Genomic DNA, 15,408 nt, shown 5'->3' with positions numbered 1-15,408 from the left:
CCAAAGTTTAATCTATGTCCTTGTGGGAGCCAAGAAGGCTATCTAGAGATGTATTTTGTGTTTCCCCAGAACTGTTTCAAATACCCCCAGGGGTAATTCGCATCAAAGTCTGCACTTCGACAACAAATTGAAAACTCATTGCATCTTCGCAGGTAGAATTTACTACAGGTGGACCAGCTCAAGGATATGCAGCGTGGGGAGCTGTTTGGCACTGATCATGTTTCATTGTTGGCACCGTTCTGGATGTCTGACCTTCAGGGCCTCGATCTTCCTCTTCCTCAGCTCTGCCTCCTCGCTTGACTCGTGGCTGTCAGACCCATCACTGTCATACTGGGGGGACGGGACACAAAAACGATGATCAGTTTTTAAAAATATCTACATGCATGCAATCAATGCCTAAACAATTTTAAAATCAGTTTATATATTCTGATCCCGTTTAACCCTCTAGCTACCAGAATTTTTTTTGAATAGGCCGGAATCCTACCAGGAATTCTAAGGAAAAATTGACATTTTGGTCATATTCTAAATAATGTCAAATAACTTGAAAAGAAATGAAAAGTGTCAATTACAAGTTAGGCCACACCAATTTAATTTGTTGGTTCTCGGATTCGCCTCTTGTATTTTGTAACAAAATGAAAAAAAAAAAAAAATCAGTTTCAATACCCCAAAAAATGAAATCGCTAAAAAAAAACGAAGACTGCATGTTTTCATGAACGGGGAGGTGTCTCTTTAGTAGTTGGAGGTCATGTGACGTAGAGAACCAATAAAACCACTCCTTTCAACATGCCGATTACGACTAGCGAATCAGGAAACGTGTTACATTCAAACATTTACAGACAAACATGCAATGGCAAGTTAAAGCCCCTGTGGGTTAGCAGTAGCAGCGGTGAAACACAGTATTGCTCTTAGTGGAATTAGTGGAGTGGGATAGCAGTTTTAAAAAAGAAAAACAACAACTATTCAACTGTTGAATCATCTCAGTTTATTCAAACCAGATTAATATAATAATTGCCCTGTGAGCTAATTTTGTGCCTGGTCTATTTGGCTGCCTTAATTCCCTTCTACACTGTCCTTCTCCATGTCCAAGTGTTTGCCTGTCTTGCACCTTCCTTTGGAGGTCCATGTGAGGCTGATATACAGGTGGTATAACCACACGACTAATTTTTTTTTTTTTTTTTTTTCGCCCTCTCGCTTCAACTTTTTCCTGAAAAAATCCGAGAACCAACAAATTAAATTGGTGTGGCCTTACTTTCATATTAAAGTAGAGAAAACACACTTTCAAATGGTAATCATTTATGGATAATTAATTGCTCAGTATTCCCATAGAGTGCCTTTGATGTGGATTAAATGATAAAAATGTGATAAAATCCGATATTATCTAGGCCTAGCTATCTATATATCTATATATTTAGGCCTATCTATCTATCTATCGATCTCTCTATCCATCTATCTATCTATCCTTCCGTCTATCTATCCATCCATCCAGGGTCAAAGTTGAACAATGATCATGTGACGACAACAAATGTCGTTCACCCAAAACTCCTGTTTTCAAGCGTTTCAAGCGGTATAACTGTAATGGACTACACTAGCTAATAAAGTTTGAACTAAAACATGCCAAAGACGTGTAAGGATAACCGTAGAAGTGTCCGCGATAGCAGACAGGACATGAATGGAGCTCTAGGAAGTTTCCCCTCCCAATTTGGCACAGGTAAGACGCGCCAGGCATCACCGACTTTGACCGGAATTGAAGTGCTACAAACACCACGTTGGTAGGCTATTATTGGAAGTTAGCATTCAACTCAACGTCTTCGCGCACATTTTTATGAAGGACAACGTGGAGTAGTAACAGTCCTTGACTGCTTTGCCAAAGCTGACACGCAAAATGAGTAGCCATCCATGCTGCGCTTCCTTCACGATGCGCGTGTTACGCAGAGCTGTCGCTGTAAGTTGTTCCAGGAAACTAAGATAGTTGGATACCAACATATGGTTTGACTCTGAAAACACACCGAAGACAGTTTACATTTTTAATATGTAGCGTGTAGACATCGGCTGGACAGTTGTGTTTGCTATTTAGGACCATGGCAGAACTTATCACAGTTGAACACCATCTCATAAGCCTAATAAAACAACATGATCTAAAAATAGCCTAAAAAGTCATACACAGGCGCTGTTGACCATGAAAATAGATCGAAGAGGGTTGGAAGTTTTCATATTTAGTGTATATTGGTTGTAGAAACAGAATGGTTGTGTTTGTAGCCATCCAATCTCGGACGGCCGTCATTTGAATTGACGGCAGATTGCCAAATCGCATAAAGCGGCGCATCTCGTAATAAAATCTAAAATACTGAAAAATAATACAATATAAACATATAGTTTTTATACTGAAAGTATATCGAGGAAGGTCTGTAATATTGAGCTAAAGTGTTAGGAAGCTGGAAAACTGCATGATGACGGCCGTTCAGCTGTATTTTCATATGAAAATATTCCGTCCGGCCGCGGCCGTTCTGGTACAGATCCAGCCGGACGTTCACGGCAGTTATGGTAGCTAGAGGGTTAAACAGCATGTGGATGAACAGTACTGCTAAAAATAAAGGAAGCTACAACTCGGTTTTCCAGACAGACCAAGGACCAGACAGACGTGATGGACATGTTTATATGTTAACCGTGCATGAAGCTATTGCAGGATCAGAAAAACAGATCCTAACAATCATCATACAGCAGTGGCTCATCCCTTACATACAATGCAGACGAACAGAACAGAAGAACAGAAGAAGCAGAAGGGCAGAGAAGCTCATGTACAGAGGATGAAAGGCCCCACAGATTACACAGGGTGAGATGTTTAAGTTTTAAAGAAGAGTGGGAGATCTCATTAGGCAAGTGAGCAGGGAGGTTTAACCCTTTGAACTGCCATGGTGTCAGTGGGGACTCCGACTACTGGGGGTGGGTGGGTGGTGCAGCTGCTGCAGCCATGCTCACCTTCTCTCCTCTCAAGCGAGCTTTAATCTGCTGCCGCTCGTTGAAGTTCTGCAGCCTGATCTGCCTGAGCCGAGACAGGTACTCCTTTCAGATGAGGGGAAAAAAGAAAACAGAAACAACAAAAATGAGTGGAGAGACAATGCTGGTGTGCATTTGTCGAAACCAGTTGCTAACTACATTAGCAACTTTTGTTGTTTGCAATGCAATTTCCCATTGGAAACTACCAAAATAGCTAACAGGCTAACAACTCCGCTTTCGAGAAACGCACCCCTGAACAGGCTTGGGTGGGGAAGGCTGTGCAACAAAGACCAAATAAATGGCAGATATGACAAATGAGGAAGACAGCCTGAGGTGGCAGACAGGGTGCAGGACACTGAAGGGACGATCTGGAGGAAAGTCTAAATGAGTGACCAGGGGGACAAGAGCAACAGAAATGCAACAGTGATGGGGAGGGAGGAGCATCAAAACAAAACCCCTTGTAATGCAAACGTATCAGTACTCTGGCTGTTATTTGGCTGGGGGAACAGAAAGTCAGCGGGGGATACAGGAAAACAAAAACAGAATAAAAATGAATCTGCCTGCGAAAGTGAAAAAATATAAAATAATTAGTGAACCTCCACACACACACACACACACACACACACAACTCATGCATGGTTTATGCTGTAAAATGAAACATTATAAAGAGTAGAGTATCACATGCAGACAAAAATAAATAAATAACAACACAACATACATGACAACACAAAGTGCAAATGGCGCAACAGTGCAGGACGGTGCCATAATGGAGGGAAGATGGGAGGTGTGGCCGAGCAGGTGGAGAGGGTGAGGGGCTGGGTAATGGTGGTCGTGGGTAGGAACGAGGAGGGGGGTCATCCATGGTCGCTGTCCTACCTCCTCCTCCTTGTTGACCCGGGGTCTCCTGCAACGTATGGAGCCGGATCGGCTCCCAAAGATAGCCGGCCAGTGGTGACGCGTGCCCTGTGCAGCGTTCAAGCCGACGCACATTTGATATCAGAGCGGCAACAAGCAAACCGGAGGACAGCAGTCAAAGCTACAAATCTGCGGTCAAATCCGCTTTGCTTAAACCAAACTAGTCAAGAAAATTTGATAGAAGGAGCCCATTGGCATGTTCTATGGAATAAAGGACACCCAAGGATACGTATTTGGAGCGAGTGGTTTAGGTGCTAACCCAGATAAATGAATTTAACCGAAGCGTTATTGCTTCCTGCTAGGGCTGTAACAATATTGTATCGAATCGAGAAATCGTGATACACAGAGTCACGATACTGTATCGTGATGTAAGGAGGCAGTATCGTGAGACTTTTTGTCATTCTTCAGTCCAGAAAACAGCCATATAATACAATGTGATAGTGCTTCCAAGCTTCAAATGAGATTCATTTCAGGAATCGTGGTGTGTATCGAACCGTAGGTCAAAAATCGTGGTACGAACCGAATTGTGTGTTGAGTGCATCGTTACAGCCCTTCTTCCTGCAGAGTGTACTGAATTGGTGTAGTGGTGAAATGAAAGGATTAGATCACTAGTTGGAAGTTTCAGGTTCAAAAAGTTAAGAACTAAAACAATCAGGTGGTCCAGTTATATACCACCTTTGCAGCATAACGCACCACCCAAGGAATCTCAACATCACACAACTCCCTGGAGAGCTGAACTTCATGCCATTTTCAGAAGAGTAAAAGCCAGACGTTGCAGGCAGACATATTCCAATATGAACCCTGTGCCAATTTAAATTCATATTTATAACTTCAGCACACAGAGTTGACCTTCAGATTAACTGTAATAGGCAGCAAGCATAACTCATCACACCCTCGACGACATTAGAGAGACATTTCTAATCTAAATCGCATATTAACAACTGCTTGGGGAGAGGGTGAAGGTTGGGGAGTTGAGGACCTGTACAACAATACAACAAATGACAGGTGGTCTTTCACATTACTCAATTTGCAATATTACTTTGGGGGAGGTGGAGGGAGAGGAAAGGAAAGGAGAGGAGAGGAGAGCAGCAGAATACAGTACATGACAGAGAGGAGAGGAGTAGAACAGAGGAGATGAGAGGAGAGAGAGGAGAGGAGAGAAGAGAGGAGAAAAGAGGAGAAGAGTGAAGAGCGAGTGCAGATGAGAGCACAGGAGGAAAGGACGAGAAGAGAGGGAAGAGAGGAAAGGTAGAATAGAGTAGAAGAAGTGAAGAGAGGAGAGGAGAAAGGTGTGCATACTAGAAGATGAGAGGAGGAGAGGAGAAGAGAAAGATGTAGGCTAGAATATGAGAGGAGAGGAGAGGAGAGGAGAGGAGAGGAGAGGAGAGGAGAGGAGAGGAGAGGAGAGGAGAGGAGAGGAGGAGCACCACCTACCAGCTGTCCTTCGGCTCGCACTTTATTGAGCATGGCCTCCCTCTTCCTCTGCAGGAACTCCTCCACCTGGAAGGCCCTCTGCGCTGGCACCTGCCCACGCAGCCTGGGGGTGGGGTGGGGTGGAGAGAAGGGGGGAGGAGAGTCACATTCACTATACATGTTGGTAACTGTACAATCACACACACACACACACACACACACACACACACACACACACACACACACACACACACACACACACACACACACACACACACACACACACACACACACACACACACACACAGGTGTAGCTTGATGCACGATAACGGCCGCGTCTCACGCAAGTCCAACAGCCAATAACGACAACGGTGGCATATGATTGCAAAACAATCGGTTCATGTCAGTCCTGCAACATCTGTTGAAACAACTCATTGGCTGACACATGCACATCATCTGCCAAAAGTTTGACTATTCTCAACTCTGGACGGATGTAATGCATCCAATGCATTGCAAGCGAGACCACAGTTCAGTGCAGCAGGAAGTGATGCAATCAAATGTAAAGCGAGTGGGAACGCAGCCGGATGCAGCATGTTGGCGGTCGTAGTGAACGCAGTGTTAAGTTAATCACAAAACTAGTTAAGTCAATATAATATTTGGAAGGTAACCAATTAAATGAAGAAGAAAATAAGTGTGTGTCAAATACTTATTATTCACAAACATAAGGTTCTTTTCCACTGCTGAGCCAAAAGTGGCGGCTGAGTTGCGCTGTGTCCACCTGTACCGTAGGCCTACCAGAAAACCGGCAGTGGAAAAGAGTCAATAGTGTTCTGTGGAAAACTAAGCTGTTAGCGCAAAAGTATTTGTTGTGTTCAGTCACACTTTGTGAAGGTGTATTTGGTGAAGTGTTGGTGGAGGTGTGCCAGTTAGAGCCTGTAAGTGCAGGTGAGTTTGTCTGATGTGTGACACCCTGCTACAAAGGTGATTGGAAAACTGTTGGCGCTGGTCAAACCTTATCCTTTTATCCTGTAATTCTTTTTAGCGCAGATGAGTCTGGTGCATCTGGTCTGTTGTGTCTGAACTATGACCTGTGACTGACTGACCTGTTGTTGTTGTTGTTGTCGTGTCTGGAGACCTGCTCCAGCTTGGCTTGGTCCATCTTCATGGGCTCTCCCTCTGCCGGGGCTGACGGGCCATTTGGCTGTGCTAGGGCACCTGCACCCTGGCCACCCCTAAACAACAGACGAAACGTGGGCCGTTTTAGCTTTCAGAATTACTTGATAAGATAGAGGAAGAACACGCCACAAAATTCACTTCCCTAAATTTGTGAAATTGTACAGTTGAGGACGATATTATTAGCCCCCCTCCTGAAATTAGACATTTCTCTTGATTAATCATTGAGAATGGCCATTATTAATAAATGTATGTTATTCTGGAAACAAATACACCATGGAGTTAGTATCCAATCAGTTGAATTTGGACTTTTCCATTTTTACAATGTGTTTAAACAAAAAAGGGTAAAAATGGCAAGGACAAAATTATCAACCCCCTTATCATTAATAGTCAATACAGTGCCATTTATGAAACAAAACTAACACCAGGCATATTGATTAGTTGTTAACTATGTTGGCACATGTCCTACCAGGAATTTTGGCCCATTTTTTCATTGCAAATAGTTAAGCAGGTCCAAATTGCATGGATGTTGAGGATGGACATTCATTTTCAGCACTCCTCAAAGACTATTTTAAAGGAACAGACCACCCTTTTTTGATTTTCACATATGTGCAGTATTTCCAAGCATTATTTATGAATGTGCATATAATTTTCGTCTATGTGTTTGCATTGCCCCGTTTAACAGTATAGCCACATTAGGCATAGCAATGGAAGTCTATGTTACCAAATAAAACATCATCAAATGTACTTATAAAGCACTTAAAAATTGATCTAAAATTCACCAGAGGGTAAAACGGCCATTTAATTCCATCCAGTGACCACTTGTGGCTTGATGCTAAAGATACCAGTTACTTCCAGTGATTATGCTAAGCTATGCTAATAATTCTGATCCAATAAATCTAAGTACTGAAAACACTGAGACGAAAATGATATGCACATTCATGAATAATGTTGGGATATACTGCAAATATGTGAAAATCAAAAAAGGGTGGTCTGTTCCTTTAAGTATTGAGGTCTGAACCACTCCATGACCATGGTTTTAGCATCCTTGGGGAACATTTGAACTATTTTGGATGCAAGTTTTGGGTTATTATCTTATTGAACGATCCAGTGAAGATCTTAGCTGCCTCTATGAGCATATTTTTGCATGGTCACCTTCCACATTCTACCATAATCTTCTGGTTTTATGGTGCTGTACACCCAAACAAGGTTTCCTGTGGCTGAGGCTGCCACAGAATGATGCTTCCACCATTATGACTAATTGTGGAGACCATGTTATAAGGTTTTAAGGATCATCCCTTTCTTCACCTGACATAAGATTCAATTGCACCTGCTTAGATGCATGAATTCTGCTTATCAGATAAAAGCAGAGACTTTCACTAACTAATCAAACTAATTTTTGACTTTCAAATGTTCACAGGCAAAGCTCAATAACACTCTCATATGCACCACCTTTAGTAAAAGGGTTCTTCTGTGATGATGGCCCCAAAGCCCAATATGATGACAAGCCCTAACAGCTGTCTTTCTTAAAATAAAAACTCCAGGTGAGGCCAGGTCAACAACAATCATCTAGGCAAGTGTCCAATGCTTCTTTGGTCTAATGAGACTAAACAGTATCCACAGTTACACATAGTGGTGGGGGCATCAAGTTTTTAGTCTGTTATTCAGCCTCAGACACAGGGAGTCTGGGTCTGGATCTGGATTGCTGGGTCTTCCAACAACATTGAACTAATTTAAATGTATGCTTTGGGTTACAGAGGTTCTTCAAGGACACTAAAACCATGATACTGGAATGACACGCTCATAGTCCAGTCCTCAATCCCACTGAGAGTCTGTGGCAAATGTCTATGCTCAGCATCCATGCAATTTGGAGCAGCTAGACCACTTTGCAGTGAAGGAATGGGCCAAAATCCCAAGTGGGGCATGTGCCAACCTAGGTAACAACTTATCAGAGTCTGTTGTCAGTTTTGGTTCATAAATGGCGCCATATTGACTATTAATGATCAGGGGGCTGATCATTTTGTCCTTGTCATTTTTGCCCTTTTTTGTTTAGACTCCATCAGTGTATTTGTTTCCAGAATAACAGAAACGGTTAATAATGGTCATTCTCAATGAGAAATCAAGAGAGATGTCTAATTTCAGGAGGGGGGCTATTATTATCGGCTTCAACTGTATTAGTTTGAATTCCCACAAAAGGAAGACAACAACAAAAGTTCAATATTTAGAGAGGCATACCGTAGCAATGAACAGTACACACAGCTGATCAGTGAGACACACTTGTGCATGCACGCGTGCAAACACACACACACACACACACACACACACACACACACACACACACACACACACACACACACACACACACACACACACACACACACACACACACACACACACACACACACACACACACACACACACACACACACACACACACACACACACACACACACACACACACACACACAGCTCACCGAGCAAGCACATCTCCGGCTGCCTTGGCTCCGTCCTGAGGCTTGGCCAGCTGGTCCAGGGCGGACAGGTAGTGCTCGTACCTGTTTGGGGGCTGGGCTGGAGCCTGGGCAGCTGAGGGGCCCACCATGCCCCCGCCACCATAGAACTGCACGGCCACATACAGAAATAGGTTAGAATTGGGGTTTAATCCCGGGACTCGGGATTCCCGGGAAATCTGATCAAAACAATTTCCCGTTTCCCGGTTAGTTAGAATGTGTGTATTGTGTCTGTTGACACGGTTTTGTTTCCACTTCTTTATTACCAGACAGAAAAGAAACAGGTAAGTCTGTGTGCGATTGCATGAGTTTGGGGTAAATGTTGAAATTGCATTGAGTGAGTATTCCAATGTTTTGATTTCATGGGCGTTTTCTCTAGTACTGTGTGTATATATATATATATATGTACTACTGTTGCTTTAAAATAGGAGACAAGATGCAGTTCGTAGTGGTTGAGATAATGAAGATGCTGAGACGATGAAGATGAACGCACCTTTCGTTCAGGACTGCTTCCTCCGCTGGAGCTGAGGACATGCCTCCACCCTTGCTCACGTGCTCTATTGATGCGGTTCAGCTAGCAAAAAACAAAACAAATTTAAATGTCTTCCAACATGGCAAACTTAAAATATACTCAGCTATGTCGTAGTGAATATGCAATTTGATTAGCTATAGATGTTACAGTCGGAAATATATGTTCGTTTGATGCAAAGATCAGCAAATTAAATTTCTGATATTTTCATTGATTTGTTTGTTAGGCCTGTGTCAGATGGTCCATTGCCCAACTCTGGACTTCAGTGACTACCGGTACTTAAATGAACCTCCTTTCAGTGTTCTCTACTGGTCCTCTAAATTCAACCATGAAAATATTGATGATCATCAGAGGACAGACAAAGTAGTAGTATAGTACCTTTTCCTTTTCGAATCTTCTCAATTGGGCAGCTTTTAGCAGAAACATCTAAACACATGAGAAAATGGAAAAGTTACAATAATGAGAGCCAAAAACAAAATTCCCTCAACAACATCATGATGCATGTGCATAAATATATGGTTATATTACAGTAGTACATACTATTTAAGCGGGCTTGCAGAGCAAGGCCCGATTCTAGTAATCTCTAAGTACGTTTATTATTATGCTTGCTTGATTCTCCTGTGCAGGGCAGTATGAATAGAAAATGGATCTCCTCCTAGGCCTTTCAAGATAGAGACACCGTTCAAACACTAAAACGACCGGCTCGGCTTGGAGATCATTTGTACTGATATAGCGTGTCCGTGTCTCTTGTCGTTTTTCCGTTTTTGGCGATTTTGTGAAAGTTTGGATCCCCATTGAAAACAATGGTAGAACCTTCATGCCAGGCATTCCAGCCCTCTACAGATCAGAGTGTAGGAAGCTTTTTTTGTTCATAAAACATCAACACTTTCACCTAGAAGTTTTGTTGACGCGTTGTTAGTGAGCTCTATGAGATGTCTGCAAACTGTGAAGGTTTCATGTCCCAACTCCCATTACTTTTTAAATGGTAGGTCTGTAAAAACGGCAGGGCTGGCCCAATGGCTTTTCCCATTGGCTCTTGAAGTGCCTTTTTGAAGGTCAGCACATGTTCCACAAGAGGTCCATTTGTGACTGAACCGTTTAACCTATAAACTTCATTCAAAGACTGTTAGAAAGATCACACATATGACTCCAATCTGTGTGCAGGACATGTGCCAATTCTTTTTAGTTTTTTTACAACGATAAGCTAAAGACCTAGAAATTGTTATTGATTCTGCCCTCTGCCTTAGAGCACCATACTAACTGCCATACAGACAATCACAACAGGTGCTGCCAATAAAGGGTTCCATCTCAACTGTCACTTTCTCTCAACATTCTATTCTTAACGAGCACCTGCAACTACCATTCTAGAAGTCTATTGTTCAGCTCTTCAATGCAATCTGATAGTCTTGCTGGAATGCTTTTATCAGGCAGCTGCTTGGCCCAATGGTGAAGTTGCTGGATTAGAGATATGGAGGTTGTGAGTTCGAATCCCACTCGGACCCATGTTGATTTTCAAAATTATATCATATGCAGTGTTCCTTAGCCAACTTAAAATACCATGTATGTCATTTAGTATCAATGGCAAAGGTGCTGGATTAAGCTTACAGATATGGAGGTTGAGAGTTTGAATCCCACTTGGACCCATGTTGATTTTCAAAATCATATCATATGCAGTGTTCCTTCCAACTTAAAATACCATGTATGTCATTTAGTATCAATGGCAAAGGTGCTGGATTACAGATATGGAGGTTGTGAGTTCGAATCCCACTCGGACCCATGTTGATTTTCAAAATTATATCATATGCAGTGTTCCTTAGCCAACTTAAAATACCATGTATGCCATTTAGCATCAATGGCGAAGGTGCTGGATTACAGATATGGAGGTTGTGAGTTCGAATCCCACTCGGACCCGTGTTGATTTTCAAAATTATATCATATGCGGTGTTCCTTAGCCAATTTAAAATACCATGTATGTAATTTAGTATATCCCCAAAACGCGGAGCTACAACACTTTCAAGATAGCTGAATCCAAGATGGCTGAATTGTTTGGCCCATAACTTCTGACTGGGTGGATGGATTTTTTCCAACATTTCTTGTAGCTTTGTTTTCTCAATAGTAGTTTGTTTTTAATTTAGGGATAGAGATATCAAAAATAAAATTACTCATCTCTGCCCCAAAAGTCAAGCCTGCTTCCAGCATTTTCTGTGAGAATGCAATCTAGTTTTGCTAATAATCTTATCTAGATTGACTTGGAATTGGGTACTGTAAAGATAGTCCATCTAGAGCAGTATGGGGCTAGAAGCGTATGTTTTCTAACTATTAAATACAATGAAAATACTGCTTCAAATCACTTTTGTCCAATCGTAGTACCTTATTATACCTAATGCAACACATGCTCAATAAACAATCTTTCCTTGAGTTGCCCAACTATAGACAAGTGCAAAATGGAGCAGGACTATGCAAACAAATCCAACCCTGAGCATGCAAGGCAAGCAAACCCTAATGGCACAAATAGAGCAGACGCAACTTGAGCGACTCCGGCGACAGAAGTAATTGACTTTGTATTGAGTTGCTGGCGACAGAAGAGACAAAATCGATTTGGGCGACTAGAGACGATTTGAGCGACAATTTGTAGTTGGACTACAGGGAATATTATGCAAATGAGCTATGATGCGGTTCGGCGACAGCCGCCACAGCCAATCGGAATGTTGGAATGCTTGCATTCTCCTTTTAGCGGGCATACTCTGACGCTTTTAATGCTTGTATCGCTCTTGCTACACAGTCCAGCGATTCTCTGGTGTGTGGTGTACATGTAAGACAGGCATGGCTATATACCTGTTCTCTCTGCTTCCGCTCCCTCTCCATCATATCCAGTCTCTTCTTCCGCGCCGCTTCCTACAACACACCAACACAAACAAAAACAAAAACAAACCAAAAGTGTTTTGCCCTTCTGTCTTTCCCTTTGCATAAACACTGTCAATGCGCCATCACTAAACTGCTTACTATGCTCATTTGTAAAAAACAGACAAAATGTTTACAGGAGTGTTTAAAGAGAGCAAGCATGAAATATTCAGTGGATTCAGTGGACCACAAGTGCTGCGCTTTGCAAAAACGGCGACCAAGCCGTTTAGTGATGCCTGCCATTGCCAACACACGAGGGTGTACAGAGATGATAGGAGGGACGCTGTAGTAGCCTCTGAAAAGCACCAAAGAGAGGGAGGGTCACTCCAAACATAGAACTGGAAAGGGAAACACGGCTACCTACTGTACTGATCGATCTTACACATTGTAACTTGCAGCAGAGGGGATGGCAGGATTACGTCAGGAGAGGGTGAGGGAAGGGCAGAAATGTGGAACTGTTCCTTCATTGGATGAGAGACATCATGCAGAGGAGGAACTAAAAGCAGGCTTAGGAGGGGGGGCAGAAGAGTAAAGAGTAAAAGGTGGCTGAAAAGGAATGTGGCAGTAGAAGGCAGAAGAGGATGTGTGTTTAGTGTGTGTGTGGTGTATGCAGTGTGTGTGTGTGTGTGTGTGTGTGTGTGTGTGTGTGTGTGTGTGTGTGTGTGTGTGTGTGTGTGTGGTGTCTGTGTGTCTGTGTGTCTGTGTGTCTGTGTGTCTGTGTGTCTGTGTCAGAGAGGGTGAAGGTGGACAGTGGGAGATAGTAGAAAGTTAATGCCAAGGGTTGGGAGATAGGGGGCGCCAACACTGGTACCTCAGACTTCTTTCTCTCCTCCTCAATGCGACTCACTCTCCTCTGAGGCACTGCTGGGGGAGGGGCCTGGATGACACGACACCAGGGGGATCAGTCTCAGGCACAACACACACAAGTACACCCTAAGCATCTCTTACACTCTCACACTCTCTCTTGTATACACAAACACACACACAAAGACACACACAAAGACACACACAAAGACACACACACACACACACACACACACACACACACACACACACACACACACACACACACACACACACACACACACACACACACACACACACACACACACACACAAATACGAGTACATCCACACACACCCTCCAAGAAATGACAAGGATCCCAGCTAACCTATGCTGCTTCCATGCTCGATCTGTGGGGCGACCACCAAGGGTGTCCATCCATCTCCACTCACCTGTTTAGGTTTGGGCAGAGGCTTCCTCTCGACGGGCCTCTTGGCAGCTTCGGCTGGCCGGCGTGCCACGTCCGAGGCTCTCCTGCCGTTCAAAGGCACTCCGTATTTGGCAGCTGGTTTGGTAATCTTCTGGGCGGGGGACACAGCGGCTGGACCAGAGGCTGGGCGCTTGGCTGAAGGATATACGTAAGGATGAAGATATTAGAACTAGAATAGCTGATATACTACGCATGTGGACACAGGGTGTCCGCAACGACTTGTTTAAATGGTGTATGAGGCTAATAATAACCAACACATAACTCCAATGACAAAATTAAGTATTTTATGTTTTCATTTAAGCCATTGGTTATTGTTTAGTCTACCATGAGGTGTGACAGTGGTCTGCACACTTTGGTGCTCATAATTAATCACTATTCTTCTATTCAGCAAATACAAATGCTTAAAGTATTTAATGTGCACATTTGTAGACATTAGTAGAGGACTGTGGTAAATTATTTTTTTTTTTTAAAATGGTTGTTGGTTGACAATCAGCTACTTTCTTATTCAATTGGCGCTTTAAAAAAAAAAAAATAATAATAAAAATATTATTATTTATTATTATTAATTTAATTAGTCAATTCATGTACCAACAACGGCTGGGATTTCATTCGGCTACTGCCATCGTTTTGCACATTGCTTTACAAGGGGCATGTTAGTGGGATATTTGGACTGCAAATTGTCAGATGAGTGCTCGTTTTATGCGCTTCCCACTTAGCACTGACTGCATGAATTACGTGAAGTTGGAAGGAAGCCTGCTTAATGATGCCAAGGACAGCAATGAGCAGCCAAGGATAACGCTTCTTAATGTCTTCTCCTCTCCAAATTACCAGGAAAAACATCTTCACAAACGAAAGGCACAGATGAATACAGACAAGCTAAAACAGTGGGGCTTTTTTTTTTATTTTTTTTTTATTCTCAGTCACCTTGAAGTCCATGAACGAGAGATATACAAATGTGTACATATTTTAAAGGTGGAAACATAATGAGAGCCAGAGGCGAGAGACAGTACCTGCTTGACTGTGTGCCACCGACGGTTTGGGTGACTTGAGGATAGCGGCATGGCTGAATTCCTGAGCAATGAGCTGAAGACAAAACAAGAGAGCAATCAGAAAGAGCCGTCTGCCTTACTGGCCCATGATGGATGTGCGTTATACTGCTTATTTGGCGCCACACGAAGGTGGCCGAAAACAGTCTCGGTGGACACACAGGCAGACAGACGGGCTGCATTCCAATATGTAGACTCCCGCCCTCCACTTGTGCTTGTGGCCTCGCCCTGCCTCCGTGGAGAAAACAATACAATTTCCCAGCTGTCAGCCTAGCCACAACAACTTTAGGGGGACTGTTTTTTATTCATCATCCAGTTTGCAAATGAAAAAATGACTTTACAATTGAGCTTTTGCAAGATATTGAAATACAATGCTGTTATCAGTGATGTCATCACAACATATTACTTCCTGGTACGAGGCCACAAGCACAAGTGGAGGGCGCAAGTCTGCATATTGGAATTCAGACAGGGTTCTTTCTAATATGCGGACTCCCGTCCTCCCTTGCTCACTTGCCTGCTTATGGCCTCGTGGTGTCACAGACGACAGAAGTTTAATGCAATATTCTGCAAAAGCGCAATTCTTATGTCATTTTCTCATTTGCAATCAGGATGGTGAATGAAGAACAGTCCCCCAGAAGTTGTTGTGGCTAGGCT

At 43.0% G+C, this 15,408-nt stretch overlaps 1 protein-coding gene across 2 annotated transcripts in view; it reads right to left on the bottom strand.

Moving 5' to 3' along the window:
* nek1 (NIMA-related kinase 1) overlaps positions 1-15,408 on the bottom strand; it is a 61,740-nt gene that overhangs the window by 35,438 nt on the left and 10,894 nt on the right. For both annotated transcript variants that reach the window (XM_063201301.1, XM_063201300.1), the window contains 12 exons: positions 14,719-14,791; positions 13,671-13,843; positions 13,247-13,312; positions 12,370-12,429; positions 9,913-9,960; positions 9,499-9,579; positions 8,970-9,115; positions 6,426-6,554; positions 5,344-5,446; positions 3,871-3,957; positions 2,977-3,060; positions 253-330 (listed from right to left, as the gene is read on the bottom strand). In XM_063201301.1, the coding sequence (XP_063057371.1) occupies positions 253-330; positions 2,977-3,060; positions 3,871-3,957; positions 5,344-5,446; positions 6,426-6,554; positions 8,970-9,115; positions 9,499-9,579; positions 9,913-9,960; positions 12,370-12,429; positions 13,247-13,312; positions 13,671-13,843; positions 14,719-14,791 (1,128 nt within the window). The remainder of the gene's footprint in view (positions 1-252; positions 331-2,976; positions 3,061-3,870; positions 3,958-5,343; positions 5,447-6,425; positions 6,555-8,969; positions 9,116-9,498; positions 9,580-9,912; positions 9,961-12,369; positions 12,430-13,246; positions 13,313-13,670; positions 13,844-14,718; positions 14,792-15,408) is intronic.

This window comes from Engraulis encrasicolus, chromosome 6 (genome assembly GCF_034702125.1).
Source record: "Engraulis encrasicolus isolate BLACKSEA-1 chromosome 6, IST_EnEncr_1.0, whole genome shotgun sequence".
NCBI lineage: Eukaryota > Metazoa > Chordata > Actinopteri > Clupeiformes > Engraulidae > Engraulis > Engraulis encrasicolus.
Note: the sequence above shows the minus strand (reverse complement) of the source record. Positions and strands in the feature narration are given on the sequence as shown.